At 42.6% G+C, this 23,372-nt stretch overlaps 1 protein-coding gene across 6 annotated transcripts in view; it reads right to left on the bottom strand.

The window, feature by feature from the left end:
- Positions 1-23,372, bottom strand: part of pde10a (phosphodiesterase 10A) — a 72,812-nt gene that overhangs the window by 32,993 nt on the left and 16,447 nt on the right. Inside the window, exon 1 of one of the 6 annotated variants that reach the window (XM_020653478.3) lies at positions 14,319-14,722. The exons of 4 other annotated variants lie outside the window; for them this stretch is intronic. In XM_020653478.3, coding sequence (XP_020509134.1) covers positions 14,319-14,382 — 64 coding nt within the window. In that variant the 5' untranslated portion in view covers positions 14,383-14,722. Of the gene's footprint in view, positions 1-14,318; positions 14,723-23,372 lie in introns of those variants that run through there. One more of the 6 variants, XM_020653481.3, reaches the window with a different exon arrangement.

The following is a 23,372-nucleotide window of genomic DNA, read 5'->3' as shown; positions in this document are numbered from 1 at the left end:
TAGTTTCAATTACAAAAACGTGTCAACATGGGTTTTAAGTCAAACACCAAGATATTTATATTTTTATGTTATCAACCAATCAATTTGAACTCTGTCATAGCCAATGTGTCTTGCAAGATCAGGTGTCTCATAACATGCTATTTAAGGTGAGCACTGTTCCTGATGCACAGAAACAGCCACAGGTCACATGTTGCTCTGTGCTGTGAGGTGACAGCGGCAGCAGCAGCAGCGTGTAGGTTCCAGCTCCAGCTCTCTGATAGCCAGGCTAGCTCACTTATGTTTACTGTAAAGCTGTGTCTCCAGGGATTGGAGCCCCCAACAGAGGCAGCGGGATAAAGGAGGACTCGATTGTGCTTAATAGGCAATTAGGTTCTTGAGAGCTCGCTAAGTGCTGCTGTTTACTGTCTTTGTTGTCAGGGAAAAGAGCCATTTGCCAGACCGTCGTTGAGGGAAAGTTGTTTTTAATACAGCCGCTGGCGTCTGAGAGGCCGTCACGATGCACTAGGAAACCATCATGGTGAGGTCACACACACACACACACACACACACACACACACACACACACACACACACACACACACACACACACACACACACACACACACACACACGTGAACCATCATCTCATCATGGAGACGGTGAACTGAACCGGACATGAAATGCAACCAGACGTAATAATTCCTCGAAAAAAGGAAAACAAATCTTACAGCAGCGCTGGATTAGCATGTTGTGGTTCAGAACACAGAAAGAGGAATCTGTTATCAGATAAGGACGATAAGGCAGGTTGTTCTATTCAACAGACGCGATCACTTTTTATGAAGCTTTCTCACGAAAACGTCTGCTTATCAGCAGCATCTGAGCAGACTCCCTTTGAGGATGAATCACAGGAGGACATGCAGCTGGAAGGCATGTGTTGAGCCGGCAGACACACAAACATACACGGACACAGTATGAAAATATTACTCAGCGGAGCGTCTGACTGAAATCCTGTATGAAATCAGGGCGGTGAATGGCTGCAGACTTTTGCCTAACAGAGCTGAATGTGAAGACCTGACTTTACGAAACAATCACAATTCTGTTTAAAAGTGATTTTATACATTTTGTAATATGCTGCAAAAAACTAATTTTGTGATTTATTTGTTTGAAAGGTCACCTGATATGCAAAATAAATTTTACCCTGTTGTTCTAACTCTAACATGTGTCTCTAGTCTGTCTACAACCCCCCCCAATGATGAGCTAAGTCCATCCTCTCCGTCTTCTGCCTGCTCCACTCCATTTTCTCTACTTGAAAATGTGCCCCTCCCCCAGGTGGGTGACACTCCCACAGCTAGGTGTTTGTTCTGCCCTCTGAGTCTGCCTTCTCACCGTAAACAATAGGACATGGAGCGAGAAAGCACCAAGTACACCCGAGCCCTTCCAGAGAGGGGGCGTGGTCAGACACAGCTCATTTACATATTTAAAGGTACAGACACAGAAACAGCCTGTTCTGAGCAGGGCTGAAATAGAGGGGTTTATAGACATGATCAAATACAGGATCAGAGTGGATTTAGAACAAGAAACTTCACACACATGTTTTGAGGAGCTCTGAGACTTATTTACTGAAGAGGAGGAGGAGGAGAATATGTGACTTTAAACTCCAAATTCTGTCTCCAAAGGAAAGTTTTACTCACACGTGTTTCAAGACTTCAGTCAGTTTATCTCACATAATTTCTTCTGCAAGAAAATGCAAATCCAAAATGATATGCAACCGTTGAGATGCAGGTGCAGCAAAGACGTGTGACTGCTGGAAGGACATAAAGCAGGCGACAAAGACAATACCTGAAAGAAAATAAACTAAAACACAACTTGTACCAAAACTTCAGCGGCCCACAGCAACTAATGAAATCCAAGTTAGTACCATTGAGATCAGAGATCACCTTTTCAGGGGGAGACCTGGCCAAGAAGTGCAGCAACACAACAACACAATCACTCAAACTCAGACAGTGAGTACACATTACATAATAAGACAATCATCAGCTAAAACAGCTGCATACACAAAGTTTGTATATAAGACTTTTCACCACTGTTTCAAATCAGACTGCAGGTTGTTCCAAGCAAAAGGTGCAAACCCAAAAATCTTCCTTCCCCGACTCAGATAAATCTCAGTGAACCACGACACACACTGTCCAGTCTTCATTAATAACCTACTTCCACTTCCATGGAGAGCCATTTACAGTAAGAGCAATATAAAAATCTGTCAGTAGATCCAGATGTTGAAGAGTAATTAGATAGATGACATCTTTTCCTGCATGCGGTGAGGAACATTTTCTATCTTTCAACAGGCTCAAATCAAATGCAGTAAGTAAGTGTACGCTAAGGCTCAGGCGCCTGCAAACTGAGAGAGGCACAACACTGGCTTTATGTTTAGAATTTAAAAAGAGGAATGCAGCGCTTTGTTTACCGGCGTTGTCATGCAGCCCCTTCAGGTTTTTAAATCAGAAATGTCAGTAAATTTGAGCAAATAAAAGTATTTTCTTTCGGTGTGCTGCACCACTAACTGATGTTGGGGGGGTCATTCCCACATTACCAGAGGTCCCGTGCAAGTATGGCTTTGCTTTAACAAATTCTGAAATAAGAGACCGATATGCAGCAGAAGCCAAGCTCTCGAGTAGACGGAGCTCAACCCCCAAACCTTCAGCGAAGTGATCTGACACTACTACCACCTGACGTCCCTGACGCCCAGCCACCTCCATCGGACTGTGTCGTCCCACAACCACCGGCGCCCTCATTCATGCACGGCCTGCTCCGACCTCCACCTCAGTGGCGAGGAAGTGTGGACAACAGGGATAGTCTCCCGCTGTGAGGTGAAAATGTGAACATCCAGGTCAGGAGAATATCTGGAGCATTCCTCCTGAAATAATCTAGAATATTTTCAGGAGTGCAGATGTGAAAACGATTCTTCATGATGAGATATGTCCTCAGAAGTATCCCAATATTTCTTACTCCACCCCTTCTTGAGATGCAGGTATTATATAAGAACTGTTGCTCGTCTATAGAAAAGTGTTTAAAACTTGCATTCTAGGACAAACTTTTATTTCATTTCAGATTCAAAGTTTCTCCTGACTCCGACAAACCGTCTGATCGTATCTATGACCTTTTATCTATTTACCCAGAATCATTTGATCTCTGCTTCTATTGGATCATCTGCTCACTGTGTGTGTGTGTGTGTGTGTGTGTGTGTGTGTGTGTGTGTGTGTGTGTGTGTGTGTGTGTGTGTGTGTGTGTGTGTGTGTGTGTGTGTGTGTGTGTTTGGGTCGAGCAGGCTGCTTGTGGTTGCAGGCAAATAAGTCAAACAGAGGTGGGGGTAAGTTTGGGAGGTGGGGGGGACGCTGCGGTCTGACGCTGTCCAGACACGAGACACAGATCTTCAGGAGCGGAACGCCTCACGAGACTCCTGGCCAGCTCTGACGCACATCGAGCACACAGCTTAATAAATCAGAGAAAGTTACTGGGGGGGAGGGGGTTAGAGGGGGGGTGGTGGAGGGAGCTGCAGGGGACGGAGAGACACACAGGGAGGAGTAGAGCCTTACGACTTTGTCCTATTTGTAACACAAAGAGGGCACTGTGATTAGTGACACTCTCAGCGATGAAGAAAAAAGAAAACAAGGAGGCTGTATTAATTTATGAATACAGGTTTTGTGTCGACGGGGCTCTAAAAAATTATTTAGCAATCATATGTGTGCACATGAACAAAAATAGTCAAATGTCTTGTTTCCGCGGGGCAAAGACAAAGTGCAGCGATTAGAATTTAACAGCGGGCGTTTTATTTATAAGACGATAACATGGTCTTCTGCGTACAAGCCCTGTGGTCACCATTAAAAAGCACACGATAGCACAAAAATTTAAAAACGGGGGAAATCCATGAAGCCTAGTAGCAGTAAGAGAGCGCAGCACGACTCTCAAAAGCCAAAAATGTTTCTGTTTGACCCTTAACGCTACCCTTACATCGCGCTGCAGCTGAGAACGTTACATAACTAAATTCTACAATTCACTTAGCAGACGCTTTTATCCAAAGCGACGTACATCAGAGAGTAAGAACAACACAAGCAAGGAGCTAGAAAAAAAGGAACAATGTCAGTAAGAGCAAACGATCAGCTTTGAGTCTGATTGGACACACAGGTGCTGACAGGAAGTGACCAGAGGCAAAGCACAACGTTGAGGGCAGTTCTTGAGAGCTCTAATCAGTATAGAAACCATCTTATAAGTCGTCGTTATCAAACAAAAACCATCGTCATTACCATCATCATCATCATCAATAATATGGAGACCATCATCATTAAGTTAGTAGGTATTCATGAAAGAGCTGGGTCTTTAGCTTTTTCTTAAAGGTGCAGAGGGACACTGCAGATCCAATGGAGTTTGTTAGTTGGTTCCACCACTGGGGGGCGACAGAGGAGAAGAGTCTAGTCAGCGTCTTAGGACCCTGTTGTGAAGGTTGGCTCAGACGACTTTCATTAGCAGATCGTAGAGCTAAATGCGATTATTTTACTGACATTACGGTAGGGATTTGTTTCAGGATTTCCTCTGTTTTAGAGACAGGACAGTGGATAGAGTCAGAAATTAGGGGAGAGAGGATGGGGACTGACATGCGGGAAAGGATCCACAAGGACTTGACCTTGGACCGCTCGCTCTTGATGACTCTAGCCTCTGCACACGGGTACACTCACCAACCACTGGGCTAAGAGCGCCCCAGCAAAACAGGTTCTTGTGTCAATTTGTAGCATGGTCACTCACGTCTATGAAAAGTCCTTTACGTTTAAGGAGGCCGCATTTGTCAAGTCTGCATTCATAGAGCATTCTGTCTGCACACACAAATGAGAATCATCCCTCAACAGATTATGGACAGAAGTCTGGATTTCTGCAAACCAGCCCGGATATCCAGATAAAAGTGTCCAGTTTTGTTTTGTACTCTACATAAAATCAGAATCAAAGGAGTAGAGGTGTGGTAGCAGGATCCTCATGTATTCCCTCCAGAAGGTTCCAGGTTCAAACTTGGCCTTGCATTTTTTTTTGGATCAAATATCTAAAACTAAACTACTCCCAAAAATGCACACTAAGACATAAACTGGCATCACCATAACGACAGACTGTGGGTTTGACAAAGGTGTATTTGATGACCCAATGTCCCAGCCAGTCAGCAGGGGGAGCTCTACATATTTTGGCTTCACTCCCAGGCAGCTGTTGCCCCGTTTAATACACAGCGTATGTATGTACACGTTTAAAATGAAGAAATCTCAGGTTATTGGAAAAAGTCAAAAATGTAAATATCATCAATCTCCATTAAAGCTCTGTGGAAAAAGAAAGCTGGTTTGACCTAACAGCCACTTTATTGTAGCGTGATGGTGATTGATGGCACTTTTTTTTCTCGGCATTCCTGCAAACCTCGCAGACCATCCTCTGAAATCTTTCAGGTCGTGGCTCAGCCTAATGTGACCGCAGTGACACTCAAGCGTCACTACGTCAGAGTCCAGATCCGGCGACTACTTCGGCTCCATCAAAGACGCAGCCAGATCTGTCCCACATGCTGCGCTCCACAATGGTTAACCTCCTGCAGGAACCGCATTCACCCAGTCAATGAGGACAGTGGAAGTCACCACAGTTTCTTTTCTTCTATTTTGTCTGGTTGAATTATTTGACTTCCCCATCAGGCCCGAAGCTGCTGAAGACGCTGGCGTCATCGAGACGAGGAACAAATGTTTCAGATTTGATCGTAGCAAAGACGTCAAGCGTAAATAAATCAAGATGTACAAACTAAACTATTCCCACTTGTCACATTAAACATTTTCAAATCCTCTGCCAGGACTTGATCCTTCTGTAAGAGGGGATCTGTTCTCTGAGGTCTACATTTTTCAGTGTTCTGTTAGCTGAAGAAAAGCTGCTGCACTGCAGGCACGTCGTCCCTAATTTGACAAAATGATGAGTATATGTCGACGCTAGTAGAATAATTCAGAAGCTGCAAACTGGAAGTACACATAAAAGGTGATGTATTTAATCCAGTTTTATATGTAAAATATAGATTTGATAAGAAAGAAATAAAGAGTGGTAAAAACGACCACTTCCTTTTGTTACCTTGTCGATAAGAGGAAAGCATAAAATACAAATATACGCATGTAAAGAACTTTTAAATTGGACTTAAATGCACATATAAATTCCACAACCAGGAGGCTCTCAATCAAAACAAAAACAAAAAGATGACGTTGAGGCTGCCGGGGAATCATGGGAGTGATTCTCCTGCTACTCCTCCCCACAACTGACGAAAATGAACTCCATGTTGACCGTAGTCAAGACAACCGAGCGAAACCGACCTGAGGAAGAGAATGTGTTTACAGACGAGTTGATGTATCCGAGTATAATTTACATGATGTTTTTTTTTATCACAGCAGCAGAACGGCAACTTTCAGTCAGAGATCACACTTCCTTATGCAGCTGTCTTTGACGTAACGTCCGGTGTTTCCATGGCAACGATAAACATGTAGTTTCTGTCATGGCGGCGCATGATAACTGTTGGAAATATGAGATAACAAATAAACCAACAAAAAATATATGTAACATACAGTAGGTTTAGTCCATTTTTAATGAATTGAGATTCCTTATGTAGCCGTCTTCAATGCGACATTTGGTGTTTCCATGGCAACGATAAACATGCGTCATGGCAGCTCTGCCATGGCAACCGCCAGGATAGACACGTCCTATTGCAACGATAAAATGAAGGATTTCTCTGGCTTTCACAACTGTTGGAAATATTTGAGGTCATGTAAGTACTCAACGTAAATGAATTACGATATTTTAGTGGAAATGTTCTAATAAAATTCTACATATCGTCCCTGTAAGTTACATTACTCATCGTTGTAAAGCTGTGAGTTGTTCAGAGCATCATTTGGGCGGGAAGCGGTCTGCTGTGCGGCGTGTTTGTGAGCGGCTGCAGCCCAGTTGGCAGAGATCTGGGTTGCCTGACTCAGACTTGTGCTTCCTGCGTTAAAAAAAAAAAAAACTGAATCCTGAGTTCATGCAGTGAGGTATTGTTGCATAACACTTATCTTGACTACAGAACACCACCACACCCTGGGAGGGGGGGGGGGGGGGGGGTTAGAGAAGGCCAAAACCGGTCACAGTCTGTCTGCATCGCACGTCCAAGTTTCAGAGTGAACACGCTCCTGTTCGACGGGGAATGCAATCACAGACGACTGGAGCTGAGTATCTGTTGTTGTTTGCTAACACAGATGGTGGTATCAAGGAATCAAAACGCTCCTAAACGGTGCATTCTTCAAGTTACAGTCCAAGTTTACGAGCGCTTTTATGAAGGAAATCAATTAGGCATGGTGTGATTTTATATGGAAAAGTAAATGGCTTGTAGAGATGCTGAAACTGTAAAGTAATTCACCCCTTCGTATAATAAAAATGTGCTTTCAATAAACATTTGCTCATGCTTTGGATCGGTGAAACAGCTTTTAAAGAGCAGAAACAAGCAGCGGCAGAAACAAGCAGCGGCATTGATGAGCGATACCAAGTCAGTCACAAGTCTTAACGCGATGTTCTGCAGGTCAGATATGATCCATGACACCCAGGAGGGGAAAAGGCCTCCAGAGTATTTCTGACATCCTTCAGAGAGTAAGAAGAGGAAAGAAAACCTCTCTCATGCAAGTTTCTCATCTCGTTCTGTTTCCACAAGTCCGTCCTCATTTCACCTTCTGACACTCAAACCTGCACAACGTCATCTCTGTCACTGTCATCTCCTCCCTGATGATGCCTTCCACTCCTGATCGGCTTCCTCTTTTTGTTTCTCTAACAGATATGAACCTCTGTGTGACGCAAGAGGAATCACAAGGTCCTCACCCGGAGCGGCCCCACGAGGAACTCGTTGTAATGTTGGTTAGAAAATCTTGATTTTTATCATCGATTATCCGTCAAATTACTTTTTATAGTAATGGATAATTAGTAGGTGGTTGTGTTTTTTTTTGTTGTGGACAACACACAACCTATTTATTTCAAAGACACACACACACACACACACACACACACATGCACACAAACAGCAGTGATGCAGAAGCTAAGAATCTATAATCAACTTGGGTTTACATGGAATTGACTTGAGTATCCCGGTTTTGATCAGGTTTTTGAAGAATCCTGTTTTTGTGTTTTTGTGCATGTAAATCCTGAATTCATAAATCCGGGGTTAAGTCCTTATCTTGATTCTACCAAAACACGATTCTACCACCAGGAGACCGCAGAAAGAAATCGGACACTGTGTCGTATAAAGATGATATTAATTGCGTCATTCAGGAAATTGGGCAATTCATTTTTCTAATTTTCATTAAGAGGTCATTAAGAGGCGTCAGTGTTCAACTGAGGCGGCTTCATAGTCAGTTACAAACCCGTCACATTACTTCAACTGCAACTTTATCGTCCCTGAGGGGAGATAGGGTTTACAGCCTGGTGAAAACAAGAAACATCAGGTAACTGGGAATGTATGTAAACATCCATCAGTCATCGGGGTCATCGATTAAAGGTGTGAGGCTAGCCGTCTTTATGTAATAGTTTTTGTAGCTTTGATGGCTAACAGTAGAGGAGAGTTACAAAGTGTGGCTTGACTTTTAAATCTTAAACTCACTCAGATGAAGTAAAATTTAAAGAGCTGTTAAAAACAACCAGCAGCTCCATCATTCATCTCTTTCCCCTCGTTTAGCCGTGTGCTATCTGTTTGTGATGCTGCCTGAGCAGAGGTGAGTCTACAGCGCGCTCAGGTCAGGCAATGTCGACATGCAGAGGGCCGACCCCCCGGCAGTGTCTGATGTTCAGCGAGCATGATGTTCCTCCGCTGCAACGCACAGATGAAAAAAAAAAATGCACGAGCGAGGAAAAAAGGGGGAAAAGACCACTTCTCCTGGAGCACACTCCCTCTGGCAGAGAGTCAAGGGCAAGCTGCCAAGGTACTACTTTTCACTTTCCTGACATGAGGCTGAGGCAGGAAAGAAGAGGTGGAGGAGGGGGGAGGGGGGTGCGTGCGTCAGCAGGTCCGCCTGGGACTCCCTTGCCAGGAGGTGGGAAGAGCATGTGGTTCTTATCTTATCTATGGGAGGGCGGGAGCACAGCGGCCAACGCTGACATTCAGTGAGCGGGCGAAGGAGGAGAAGAAAGAGGCCGACACAGAAGATGAAAACGCTTTTCGACTCCTCTCCCTCCGCTCACCTCATTTATTCATTAACGCCGAGCCGCTGAACCCGGCTATGTGTGTGTGTGTGTGTACATACACAGGTGAATGCGCGCGCACACACACACACACACACACATGCAGACCACATTCCACTGCAGCCAAGGGTGAGGTCAGTGAAAAGGTGTCAAGTGAAGAAAAATGCTGTTTCACCCTGGACTCTCACTGCGGTCCCATCACCTCAAGAGACACGCCCCCACATGGCAAAAACAAACACCTCGCAGAGAGAGAGAGAGAGAGAGAGAGAGAGAGAGAGAGAGAGATTTCCATGGAAATGCAATTTGCATTATTTCCACCTCCATGGTCCGGGTCATTAGACGTAAAGGGTAGGGGGCTATAAATGGCCGGCTGAGATGTAGATAAGGCATGTCCCTTGATCCACGGCCTAATAGTGTGGTCACACTCTGCAGGCTGCAGTGACAGACACAAAGCAGGTCAGCATTCACCGGCCACTCAAGATTAAAAAACTCCAAACTCTCATGCACAGAGTGTAGTGCGGTTAAAATACCAACTAGTGAAGATTAAACAACGTCGACACAAGTTTACATACCATGGCAACAACAAAAGATTTACACATTAGAGCACAGTAAAGGTCCTTTGTTTCTTTGTTTTCACAAGTTTAAAATTCTCCTAAATATGACATTATGTCCGGTTCATTTTGCAGAACAGCTGCTGATCGAGACGTCCCTCAGAAGGTCATCAGTGAGGACGTTTCTGAGTCTGTTGACTTTTATTTGACTGAAAAAAAATCAATCTGTATTTCTAATTTATGGGGCGGGAGTCGCAGGGTTACTCAGGATAAGATACAATACGATGTGATGGGATATGATGCACTGAATGTGTCCTGTCACCTCCTCCAATGTCCACTTTCTCCACTATGGCTGTTTTTTTTTTTTTGCGATAGCCACGCCCATTTTGCATACAAAACCAAAACAGTTTTGCTTGGCTGTGCTCATACCGCTCTTGTTTAAAAACAGCTCAGATTTTGGAACAGCTAGTTACTGTCACTTCTCCCTCACCGACCAATCAAAAGCAAGGAATCGAGAAGATGTGGGACTTCTGATATCAGCTTTGTCAACAACAACGGCGGAGGAGAAACTCATCTGACTCGTCGATTTGAGGGAACAACGTCCAGGTCACGATTCATTCACATTGTTTTCTTTGGGACATTTTCTTGAATAAAAAAAATATTAAGAACACTAAGCTATCTAAATCACATAACGGTCAATACTAAGGGAGGTTGAGGTTAACTTTCATTACGTAGCAACACTAAGCACCGGTTAGAAGCGCTCTGAAAGTGAGGTCATGAGTGCTGCCAGCAGGAGAAAAAAACAGAAACTCAAACAGTGATCTCTCTCTCTCTCTCTCGCTCTCTCTCTCTCTCTCTCTCTCTCTTTTTCTCTGGTGGCAGCTTTTGGTTAAAAATGTGTCTGAAGATCTGCTGGTTTTTTTTAAAGCTTCAGGATTTATTGGATGTTTTGACACCTTTAGAGTCATGAGGAGTGATGCGGTGATGCTGTGATTTTTTGTCCCACCCCTTCCACTTTACCCCTGTACAGGTATCTGTTCCTTCACTCAGGTAAATAATGTGTGTCCTCATTCTGTGCAGGTTTAATGAAAGGACTTCACAGTAAATGTTCAGTTGTGAGCCAGCATTGAACCTGAGGTTTGATGTAAATCTGTGTCTCCCCCCCCCCCCCCTCCTTCTCATCCCCAGGGCCACATCAGTGATGCGGGGTTGTGTTTCCCCGCTCAACATCTGGACTGATGCTGAACTCTTGCAGCCGCTCTCCAGTGGGGGACCGGTATAATGAGAACCACAGATCTTTTGCGTCTTCTCCACTTTTTTATGAGCCCTGACATGAGGACAAGTTGTAAAGAGATCTACATGCATGTGGCCTTTTCCCATCCCCTCAAGATACCAAAACCCACGACAAGCCGACGAGGGGGGGGGGGGGGGTCAACGGACGCCTCGAGTGGGAATGTCATCTGTTTCGCTGCTCTGATCGTGCACTGTGCACCCTGGCACATGTCCAATTCCTGCTCTGATCTTGAGACAGAAAAGTAAAAAAAAGATTCAAACTGCAAAACAAGCTAATTTTTCTTTGGTTTGAAATAAACACTTCACAGAAATCACAAAGAGGAAACTACTTGGCACGGTGTTCAAGCCAGGCTGGAATTTTATAGCCATTTCAAATTTCAATCAAGCTTGAATTTTCATATCAAGCAACCCCGTATTTGTATTTATTCAGCGACGGTGCAGAGAGAGGGAGCCCTCGCTGTGAGGGAGAGAGAGAGAGAGAGAGAGAGAGAGGGCATGCGGCGGGGCAGGAAGTGTCCAGTGTGAGCTCTTCCTGCCTGACAATGCGGCCTTCTTCACTGAGTTAAGCAATTCATCGACAGCCAATTAGGTTTCGAAAATGCCTGAGAGATCACATTAGGGCTGACCCAGACTGACCCCCCCCCCCCCCCCCCCCCACCGATACCAACCAGGACTTTCCAAACCAACAATGCACACAAACACACACATACTTGTAAGTTTTCCCCCTAACCATGAGGCGACAAACGGCTGAATTATCCCGGTGCTTTGAACTGCAGGAGCGGGTAATGAGAAGACATGCTGTCTATTTCTGCAAGGGGAGGACGATCCATCAACAGGTTCCCCCTCCAGAGAGGACAAACAATCATGAAAGGACAAACAAGAAGTGGCCAGACAACAAAACACTGTTTTAAAAAAAAAACACGTCCTCCTTTCCTCTGCATGCGTCAGAGGCGTTTAAAGTGATCCATCACATGTTTCTCTTTTTGTAGGAAACAGATAAGATGTGTTTAGCTTTGTTATTCTTTATGTGTTAAAAAAGACTATTATCTAATCCTAAAACCAGCCAGTAAAGAGGCAGACAGTGTGTGAAGTTTATCCCACATTTAAACCCAGACACATTTTTGGACAGTGGGTGTACTGCTGCATCGCTCTCTATTGTTTAATGATTTTTATGTTTTGCCAAAAAAGCACCCAACAAAAAAAAGGCTTTGCAATGAAAACCTGATTCTGATTTGAAACAGGAAGCATGAACGTGAGCAATGACACAAACACAAAATGACAATTACAACTCAAAGAGGAAGCAGACAGTAAAGGATTCCCTTTTTTTTTTGAGTCACTGGATTTGTCAATCAATCGTTTCTAAAACAATACAAAACGGCCAATTATTCCATTTTATCTTTCTTTATGCTACTCAACGTTAGCGCCCTCTGACTTCTACTGTTGTTTTGTCTTTTAAAAGTTTGTGAAAATGGTGTCCTTCTTTGGTCAGAACGAGGGCGGGTTACCTCCGTGCATACTGTACCTCAATAATACATTCCATGACTGCAGTTTACTGCTATGTGTGTTCTTTGGCGTCTGTTTCACTGTCGCAGGCCCCCGAGCTGCTAACTTGTTATTACAGAGCTGCCACTAAAGGTCACGCGAGGTGCCACTGAAACAACTGACACGACTTCACACAAAGAGAGAGTCAGCGCTCTCCCTCTTCTTATTCCATGGTTTTAAAAAAGATCCCAAACTAGTGACTATGACAGATATAATGCAGCAGCCATGTTTGAGGAGCATTTGAGTTTATTTATTGATTATTATGTGATCTTGTTTTTACTGATGGCTCATTTCTACCTTGCTTGTAATCACCATGATTTATTCTCTGGTGGTAAATCTTATTTTAATCTTGTTTTTATTCATTCACTTGCCTTATTTTACCGATGGGTTACTTTAAATGTTATTTACTGGGGGCTTTTTCTCTTTAGCATTGAGCACTGTTTATCATGTTTTATCCTGTGTCTATGGTTTGTGTTTATAAGGAGGCCGACTCGCTCACTCACTGTAAACCAAATCTACAGGTACCAATAAAGTTACCTCACCTCACCTTACCTCATAGGGCAGAATTTAAATGCAATGTATTAGAGTTTATAAAAGTGACTGTATTCTCTTTCTGCTTTTACATTTTCTATGAATGTCCAAATTAGCATGTACAGCATGTTGCTACAAACTTTGCAGATGCTTTTTAATATTAGTTGGGTTCCTTTAACAAGCCTTCAGGTGTTTCTTTTTTTTTGCCCCACCTGAGCATTTACAAGTCTCCTTCTGTCTTATTTATACCTTCTTTCTCTGCCTAAATAAATAAAGAAAACAGAATAAATTACCCTAAAGCCTAAAGTAGATGTTCCCATAATATCAGGGATACTAAAAGTAAAAAATCAGTTAAAGTGCCAAAAATCTGCAGCGAGGACTTTACAATTCATCACTGAGGGGTGCAAGCATGCCAAGAGAAATGTGGTTCCAGGCGGAGGCAGAGGGTGTTTTTTTGTAGTGGTGGCTGACAAAACAATATATACATTTATAAGTCTCACTGTGTTAAATCATTATATAATAATAATAATGTTTAACTGTGGCTGTAAACTGCAGCTCACATAATCAATGATTTGTGCTGAGAAAAGTGAAGAAAAAGTATGAGTGATGTAGGAGAATGGATTGGTATTTGCAGCTTTATTATTATATATAAAAAAAAAACATTTGAAACTTACTGTGTTTATTATTACAAAAAATGCTGAATTCTCATTTATATTTTCATTTTTATTCATAGATGTCTTTTCATTGATTAGTATCGTCTCCCCTCTGCAGAAGCTGCAGACTCCTCTCCGCTGTTTGATGCCCCCATGTCTCACTGCAGCACTGCTGGCTGTCCCTGCTGCTACAAACCGGGTCCGGACCGACTCCAAGCCGAGACAAACTCAAATCATAAACTTCTAATATTGTATACAAAACAAAACAAAAACCCCGTAGACACACAGACACTCTCGAGTTTGCAGTCCAGCCTTGTCGCCGCTAAATAACCCATTTAAATCTGCTCTCACTCTGTCATTCATAAAGTTGGGTAGACACATGGGTAAATTACTTACGCCTGCAGAACCGAAAATTGTGTTATTTTCGCGATCTGCTGCCCTGATACTGTAAGCAAAGATTTTAAAATTGTGCCTAAATTTCAGCGATGATTTTAGTGTTGAAGTGTTTGTCAAAAATACCTACTTGCACCCAGGAAACAGTCCGTTAACCTTCTGAAACAGCTTGTTGAAGACGGACCATCTTCCATTTCGGACTGTGAGAGGCAGAAGGAGAGAGGAGCCCCGGAGAAAAGTGCGCCTCTGCAGCTGCAACTTGGAGCGTCTGATCCAAAATCCAAAAACTATTCCAGTCGGCGTTGAGGTGATGGTGTCCTCAGTGCCTTCAGGCTGTGCACGCTTTAGGAAGGGCAAGAAGAGCAGAGAGTGCTGCCCCCCCTCCCACCCCACCCTCCACCAGCGCTATGACCCAGCACCGCTGGCCGAGGTGTAGCTACAGTCGGGCCCGCCTCCTCGGCGTGGTGGCTCCGTTGTGGATGTGCAGCAGCAGCAGACTGGAGGAGCGGAGACGACGACGCATCGACACGGAGAAAGAGGGAGTGAGCACACACACAATCACGGGGGAGAGAGAGGAACAGATATGAGCGCGCCAGTGTCAAGTCAATCAAATGTATCAAGCACCACTTCCTTCAAAATAAAACCCCACACGCGTATCGGTTTCTGTGATCAGGAAGATAAATGAGTTTTTTTTTTCCTGCCAGAATTGAAAAAACTTAACAGATTTTTTTTCAGTAGTATCTTTAAGCCAAACCAGGCCCCATAGTCTGTTCACATTTGACCACATGGCATGGTTGATGAGCTATGACATATTACTAGAATGATTTTAAAACTCAAAACACCCGGGATGAGAATTTTAAACAGGTCCTACCTTCGTAAAGTTTCAGTGTTTAATAATACCTCCGAAGACTTTATTTCTCCAGTTGATATTTGTTCAACAACTCAACAAAAACCGTATTTTATTTTGAAGGATAAATCCGCCTATTTTCCGGTGTTTTAGTGCGCATTTGACGCGTCTGGAGAGCGCACTGTTGACGCTGCTAAGCTGCTGTTCCTGTTCCTGCATTTGGCTGCGTAAAAGGGGGCAGAGCCACATGCCCTGCGCCCTCCGGAGACAAGCTGCTGTTTCCTGAACCACGACTCAGTGGTCAAGAAGGAGACGACCACAGCCTCCAAATTTAAAGCATGGCTGGACCAAGCAATGGCGCGTCTACTGTCACGGCCAATCACGGAAAAGATAAGCTTTTCAATTTATTAAAGGATGAGATGCGGCATCTTATCTCAAGGGGGTCAAAACCCAAATACAAACAGCAATATTTATCAGACATATACTACAATTACAGACAGACAAATGCTACCGCCCCAACTTCCACCCCAGCTCTCAGCTAGAGAATAAAACCAGAAATAGACTACAAAAAAATATAAAGCACAAATAAGATATTCACAGGTGAAGCAGTGGTGTGTTTTGGACTCCTTAAAACAAATCAACCATACGTTATTTTAGTAACAAAACCGATATGTGGCTTAAAAGAGAGCTCAGGGTCGTTCCAGAGTCCCAAATATTTTAACACACTGACTCACTCAAACACAGACCCATCATTAAAATTAATAAACAATTTGGAGGAATGTGACAGACTGTGTCTTATTCCAACCCCATGCAGAAGCATTTCTTCCTATTCTATAGAATATATATATATATATATAAATCAGTTTTGGACCTTTTAAAATCAGACTTTAAGGAATCATGTATTTGTGATTTGTGATCAGAGTTGACAGGTAAACAACAGTGTCATCTGCATAAAGGTGATCAGGACACTGTGGACATATTTACCAAAGATCATTTATAACTTTCAGGTAAACTGCTGCATTCTCTCTAACATGCAAACAGAGAATTGCGGAAAAAAGCAAAAAAAGAAGTGGTCCCAAGATGGAGCCTTGTGGTACACCCCTTTTGAAAATGATGTAACTGGACTGAGATCCTTTAAATATTACTCAGACATCTATTATGAAAATAAGCATTGAATCAAAGAGTATTTTGATCCTTGGTTAATGGAAGACCGATCATACCTCTGTGTGTTTTTTTTTACAGTACATTGCCTCCTGCTCTTGAGGTGCCCTGACCTCTGACCTCCTCAGCTATGACTTAAAAGGGATAATGGGGAGAGATAAGTTAGGTGCTTGCAAGTCAAAATATATAAATACTGTAATTCCTCTTGAAGAAGCAGCTTCTTTCAGATGAACCTCTGTGATAAAGCAAGACAAAAAGACAACCTTAAGTTTCCAATGAGACAACATATCAGGCATAAATAGCAAATGTTATGTGTATAAAATCTTATATAGTGTTCATAAAACGCAGAACCAATGTGCCTGTAAGTGTGGAAGAGCAGGCGGGGAGAGTATAAACATCGATCATACTGAGCTCTAATTCTTTTTATCTAGCTCAAGATTTTTACAAGACCTTCTTTTGTCTGAAGAAAATAAGATTTGTCTTTCTGCCTTTTTTTTTTTTTGGCTCACTGATGATATTTCAGCTCCTGACTTCAAATATCTGCAGAGACCCGCACTCACAAAAAAGGAATGTATTCAATTGATTTATTTCACCAGGCTAACTCAGTCGTACATTTACATAAATTATAATTGTAAATATTGCCTTGAATTGGCAAGAAGAGATAAATCAATGCAGCCCGTTCTTTCAGCAAAGTCCTAACTCTGCACATTAAGGGCTGCACATATGCAGAGCAACTGAAATATTTAGACATGCTCACTGGAGTTATAACCTTATAATAATAACAAAAATGAAATCTAATTATCTTCACATTTGAGTTACATATTTGAACATTTTACATTTGCACTGACTGGAAGAGAAACCCTGGAAACAACAGAAGCTGAGCAAACAGTTTTAAAGACTGCTGAAAATCACTTCCACAGACTTAGATGTTATTTGTCGATGTAAAACCACAGAACTACTCGAACACAGGACTATTTTAGTTTCACGAAAATCACAGGACTTCCACTTTCTGTTTGAGCTGTCTCTGACGTCTGTATGGGAACAAATAGTTCCTGTTAACTGCACAGTTTTTGCCTTAGGGCTTTTTTAGGAGTTCATGTTTACGATAATAAGAGACTCATCATTTATTTACAGGAATTTTATAGTTGAAAACAATCCCAACATGTAATTCAACTTGTGCCAAAAACTTGGAAAACTAAACATAATCTGCAGAACACAGAGGGTTCAGTTTGTGAATGATTCCTGTTGAATGTGATTTTTTTTGTCTGAGTGAGGATCCCACATTAAGCGCCTAATGAAGTGAGCTTCCTATCTCTGCCAACCTTTGTAGATGTGTGCTGGCGTTATCAGTGCCCACAGTGCACCTAAACAGCTCTGAGTCGGCAACATGATACAGCATGAAGCGTGCCAGACTTCCTCCCAGCCGCAGTATTACATACTGATCATATCGAGAGAGAGAGAGAGAGGTGTGGGAGCTGTGGCCGCCGGTTACGTCAGCATTTGCGCTATCAATCTCTGGCATTCCTGTTCAGCAGCTGGTCCATCCAGAGGTCACCTATAACATAACAGATTCTCTCTGACTCACACCGTCGCTTTTTCCTTTAATCTGAGCCCGATGAGAACAGCCCGTTAATGAGGAAACAACCTGCATCATGCAGTAACTCATATGACTTTTGATTGCGCGTGCATCTCACTGTCTGAATCTTTTATTCCTGTTGCAGAGGAATATATGAGACGTTGAATGCCGGTGATTCCAGATGAAAGGATGAATACATTTTTGGCATTAAAAGGTGAAATTTAACAACTAATATGCAGCACATTGCATGTCTTTTATTAAAGGATGGATACACACGCTTTTGAGACAATTTTGATCCCAAACAATCAAATAAGAATAGGAGTCCCATGCCTTTAATGCCTTTAAATAACATTTATGATATTTACTTTGAATAATAAACCCATATAAGGAAAATAAAGTAAGTCGGACATTTGTTAGCAGAAATGAGTAAAACGTCAGTTTATGAGGCTCCTTCAAGCCTCACCTCTGTGCTTCCTTCCCTCACTCTAAGTAGCTTATATGCACGGAAATTTGGACAGAAAACAAATGCTTTAAAACTCTTCCCTGCTAAGTTCATGACTGCGAGTTTATGGGCTTATGTGAGACGGTTAAGGATGAAGAACTTCTAGGGGAAACGTTGGAAGATCACAAGGGATGCAGCGACTCTGTCTGTGACCCGTCGGTGAACCCTCCTGATCCGCTGAGCTCAGAAGCTCAGAAAGCGACCCGTTCTTATTGTTTGAATAATTATTACATAACAGGAAGTAACTTGACCTGTCAAACTGATATTTCCACTGTGTTTAGATTAGCTGCACTTGGTGTGAAATAAAACCCAAACGGCTGACACAAATAGGAGCATGAATGGTTCCTGAAGCAGTCCTGGTTTGATCCACACAGACGGCTGTATTTTTAGCCCCAGCTCACAATTAAAAATGTGTTTCCTTTTAGATGTATATGAGACACACACAAGAAAGAGACGGAAAGACTCAGGCAAGTCTTTGGCTGTCAGATGTCTCATGTACTATTTTAAGTGCACAAAGCGAGCTGCGTTTTATTAGAGATACTCGGCTGGTTGCTGCGAAGCTGCCTGTCATCTCTGGTTGGCAACAACAGAACTTTGACTCCGACCTTTGAGGATTTCTTTATCAATAAGGATTTTTTTTTATGGGGGCGCTGGAAGCCTAGTGGTTAGTGCGAGCGCCCCACGTACAGAGGCTAAAGTCCTCCAAGCGAGTGGCTGGGGTTCAAATCCGACCTGTGGCTTCTTTCTCGCATCCCATTCCCAACTCTCTCTCTCTCCCTGAGTCCTGACTTTATCCACGAGGGGTGGGAAAAAAGTTGATTGATTTATGATCAAAAATCAAGATTCTTATCTTCTGAGATTTTAAACAGATTCATAACTTCCAAAAATCTTTATTTTTTGGGCTAATCAGTCACTCCCTGCTAAGTGCTAACTCTTTATCTCAGTAGAATGCAACAAGACATTTAACGAGTATCACAGATGACTGGAGTAGATCCTGATGTATGTACTAAACAGAAAATAAACTTTGAATCCAGAAAAATCGAAAATAGATTCTGAATCAAAATTGTGACCCCAAGAATCGAAATCGAATCAAATTGTGAGACACCCAAAGATTCCCAGCCCTACTATCCACTGTCCTGTCTCTACAATAAAGGCATAAAAAGCCCCAAAATAAGCCTTAACTTTTTAAAACGATTTTACTTGAGGCTGGAGGGTGTATGGGTTGTGTAACAGCATTATGGTGTTATTGTCTTTTTTACTTATCATGCTGTGATCTATGCAGATCTTGTGCAATAGGAGTAATGTGCAGAATGCTTTCTATTGTTTGTGTTTTTCATGTGAATGTGGATTGTTGTTCGCTTTTATTGTTTTTTGTATTAATGCTTCTGTCAAGGCAGCTAAATGTGTGTGGACAATACAGTGTATCATATCGTGTCATGATGATGATCATGTCTTTAGATTTGTTTATTTTCTGAAGGAGAGCGTCAGGTGACATGTTTAAAGTGCTTTTCTTCCTCTACCATCTCATCCCACTCCTACAAAATAATGCGGAGTTGGAATATACTGAAGTTAGTTCTAGTGCGGCACAATATTAGAAAAAAAAGAGTTTTAAAATATATTTTCTTTCTGCAATATACAGTTCAGTGTAAAGTGAAAAAATACAGAAAATACAACAGGATAAACTCACTGCATGATAAGAGTAAAATATAAGGTGTGATTACATTGTTCAGTATTTCTATAATGATATGAAGGGTGATAAATAAACGATATTAAAGCGTGCAGGTAGCTGTACTTTTTGTCTATCTGTTGGTCTCCATGTTTACACAATACCTGTTTGCAACATGTCTCTTCTGAATCCTAAAGAATTACAAAAAAACATGAATTTGCACCAATTAATCTGAGGCTATCTGAGAGCTAGCTCGAGCTCCATCTGATGAAATCTAAGGATGTGAAAGAATGGCCGTCGTCCCTTACTGCAGGGAATAGAGCACAGGCAGCAGGCAGGTCACCAGATGGGATTTTTGCGGCTAAACCTGCGTCACTGTATCTTTTTTTATTTGTTTGGATACAGTTGCAATAAATGAACGAAGAGCCCCTCAGATCCCAAGAAAACCTCAAAGTGTCCACCAGGGCCGTCTCCGGCTTGATCTGTATCAATTTGGACAGGCAGCACGCTCCCCCTTTCTCTGTCAACATCACCCTGCCACCAAATCCCAGATCCATCTGTGAATGGATAGCATGTGTGTTACGGAGGAAATTTTATGGAAATCAAAAAAAGGTGATGATGAAAGAAGATGAAATCTCCTCTGTTTTTAGTATATGATGTGTGTTTGTGTATGTGTGTGTGTGGGTGATGCACACGGCTCCTATGGCTTCACTTCACCTACGTCTGCTGGAGGATCAACAGCTGAGTGAGGAGTGAAGTGTTCAGCAGCCATGCTAACTGTTCCCCCCCCCCCCCCCTCGGCTGTTTTTAGCAAACATCCTCCTGATGACTGCGGCCTCTGTCTCCAGACATGAGAGCTGCACATCTTCAGACGTGTGTGTGCTTGTTCACACACAGCCTTACCCCCCCTACCCCCACCCCCCCCCCCCCCCACCCCCCCCCCACCCCACATTACAGACCTCATCCACTTAAGCACATTTCTGATTCAAGGCACTGTACAAGCTTTTTGCACGCTGCGCACACACACACACACACACACAAAGACGCCCCAGATAGAAGTCAAACATTTACAGATCACATGCGAGCACACACAAACATGAACACACAAAAGGCATAGTTACATTCACATAAGCACACACACACACACACACACACACACATCACATGCAGCAGACACACACACCACAGAGACTTCCAGTCCCCTCCCCCCCAACTGAATAGTCTGTTCTGACAATCCACAGGACAGCCGGAGCATTGACGTCAGAGGCAGGCCCATGAAAATACAGGGTCCCTGGGGGGGCTGAGGGAGTTATGCACATCTTCACAGCTTGGCTCGGCAACTAGTTCAACAACCAATGAGCATTATTACTGCCTCTGTTTACTCTTTATTTGTCTAAGAAAATGCAATAATAAAAAAATAAAATAAAAAAGAAGTTCCACATTTACACAAAAAGCCCGGCATGTACACATTTGCATGCGACTGCAATGCGGATCGTCTGAAAACGTGACGTCAATGGGGCGTCATCGCGCTGTGATCCATTAGGACGGATGTGAGAAAGGTGCATAATTTAGGTTAATGGGAACACAAATCACGGCACATCATTACCTGCCCTCTGTCGTCTTAATAATTGCCGTATTGAATAAGTGCTGTCAGACTGTACTGTAGTCGACGCACCCAGAGGAGAGGTCTGTTGCTGGCTCAGACGTCCTCACGGTCCCAGGAGGAAAGATGACATCTTTGTTTATCTGTACATACCTTTTTTTTTTTGTTTTGTTTCGTCTTCAAAGAAATCTTTGGGACGTCAAAGCCGTTAATAATCTTGTTCTCCTTTTTTAAAATACACGGTTACTCTGTGAGCCTGTGACCAAACACAATGTATGTTGCTCTTGTCTTAAATGTGCAAAAGAAAGAGATGTCCTGTGATCACAGCACTGAGGTGCGTGTGTGTGTGTGTGTGTGTGTGTGTGTGTGTGTGTTACTGACTTAAGTCACAAGCAAAACAACAGGGGATGGACTATGTTCAATATTTCTACATTAATTAATATTTTAAGCCATGACACACAAAACTGGCTGATCATTTAATATGTGGCCGTTTTTCAATGTATTCAATTTACATTAAAGAGGACATATTATCCCCCTCCTCCACCTTTTCAAACAGTCCCCCTGTGGTCTAAATGAAACATCTGTGCTGTGCTTTGGTCAAAATATAACACGAATCAAGCACCAGAGGAGGTTTGTGACCCTGTATAAACCAGCTCTCTCAGAACGCTCAGTTTTGGTGTGTGTGTCTCTTTAAATGCAATGAGCCCCCCCCCCCTGAGTTTTCACAGTAGACATCACTCCTTTGCTAGTGAGAATAAAAATGGCTGACCTGTGCAAAAGTTTTGTTCTAGGCTGGGGGTGGAGTCCATGGGTGGAGATACAAGGGGTATTTTTTTTACCAGAATTCCACTGTGACATCACAAGGAGAGCACATTTGAAACATAACATTTTTCTCTGTGTTGTAAGACTCATACAGACCACAAACAAAGGACTGGATGGGTTTATTTCACATGTTGTGGGTCAGTAGACTCTCAGGTTACACAAATAAATGTTCAAACACATTGTAGAAGTGGATTCTTTATAATATGTCCCCTTTAAAGAATTATCAATCAACGCTGAGATGACATCAGTGTGTGATGTTAACAGTTCATACAGACGTATCTTGCAAAGTCAAAGTCAAAGTCAAAGTCAACTTTACTGTCAGTTTCAAAATATGCCAGACATACAGTGGAATCGAAATTTCGTTTGTCTCCGTCCCGCGGTGCAATACAACCAAAATAAGGTAAAATAAGATAAACTAAAATGAGGTAAAAATAAGATAAATAATATTTACAGTAATAAATTCTAAATTGTGCAAAAGGTACAAAATGGTAAATAAAATAAAATAAAATTTAAAGAAAAAGTAAACTTGTACAATATATGCAGTGTGCAGTAAACTGATTGTACTTTTGAGATGTTAGCTTCAGAGCTTTACTTCCGAGTGTTGTTTGCGCTATGGATGTTGTGTGTGATTTATGTGTGTGTGTGTGTGTGTGTGTGTGTGTGTGTGTGTGTGTGTGTGTGTGTGTGTGTGTGTGTGCTGATTTTTCCAGCTGCAGAAGAACCAGAGTCCACCTGAGATTAAGACCGAGCTGTCTTCTCAGTGGATGGATAGCTTGACGTTTGGGGCCTTTATCACTTCCACATGTTCTGAGTCGGGGTGTAACTTGGAGGACTTTTTTCCTCGAACATGTTGACAGGAAATTAATTATCCAAAATAAAGCGACCAGTATATCTGGCAGTTTTTCTCTTTTTTTACGAGGATTGTCACATAAGTGAAAACACAGTTTACACATGTTGTGTCCCGTCTGATTAAACAGGACACTGTTTCTTTTGAGCTGCCTCCAGTT

This window comes from Labrus bergylta, chromosome 10, assembly GCF_963930695.1.
Source record: "Labrus bergylta chromosome 10, fLabBer1.1, whole genome shotgun sequence".
Lineage (NCBI taxonomy): Eukaryota > Metazoa > Chordata > Actinopteri > Labriformes > Labridae > Labrus > Labrus bergylta.
The sequence above is the reverse complement of the archived record's forward strand: the minus strand, read 5'-3'. Positions and strand labels throughout refer to the sequence as shown.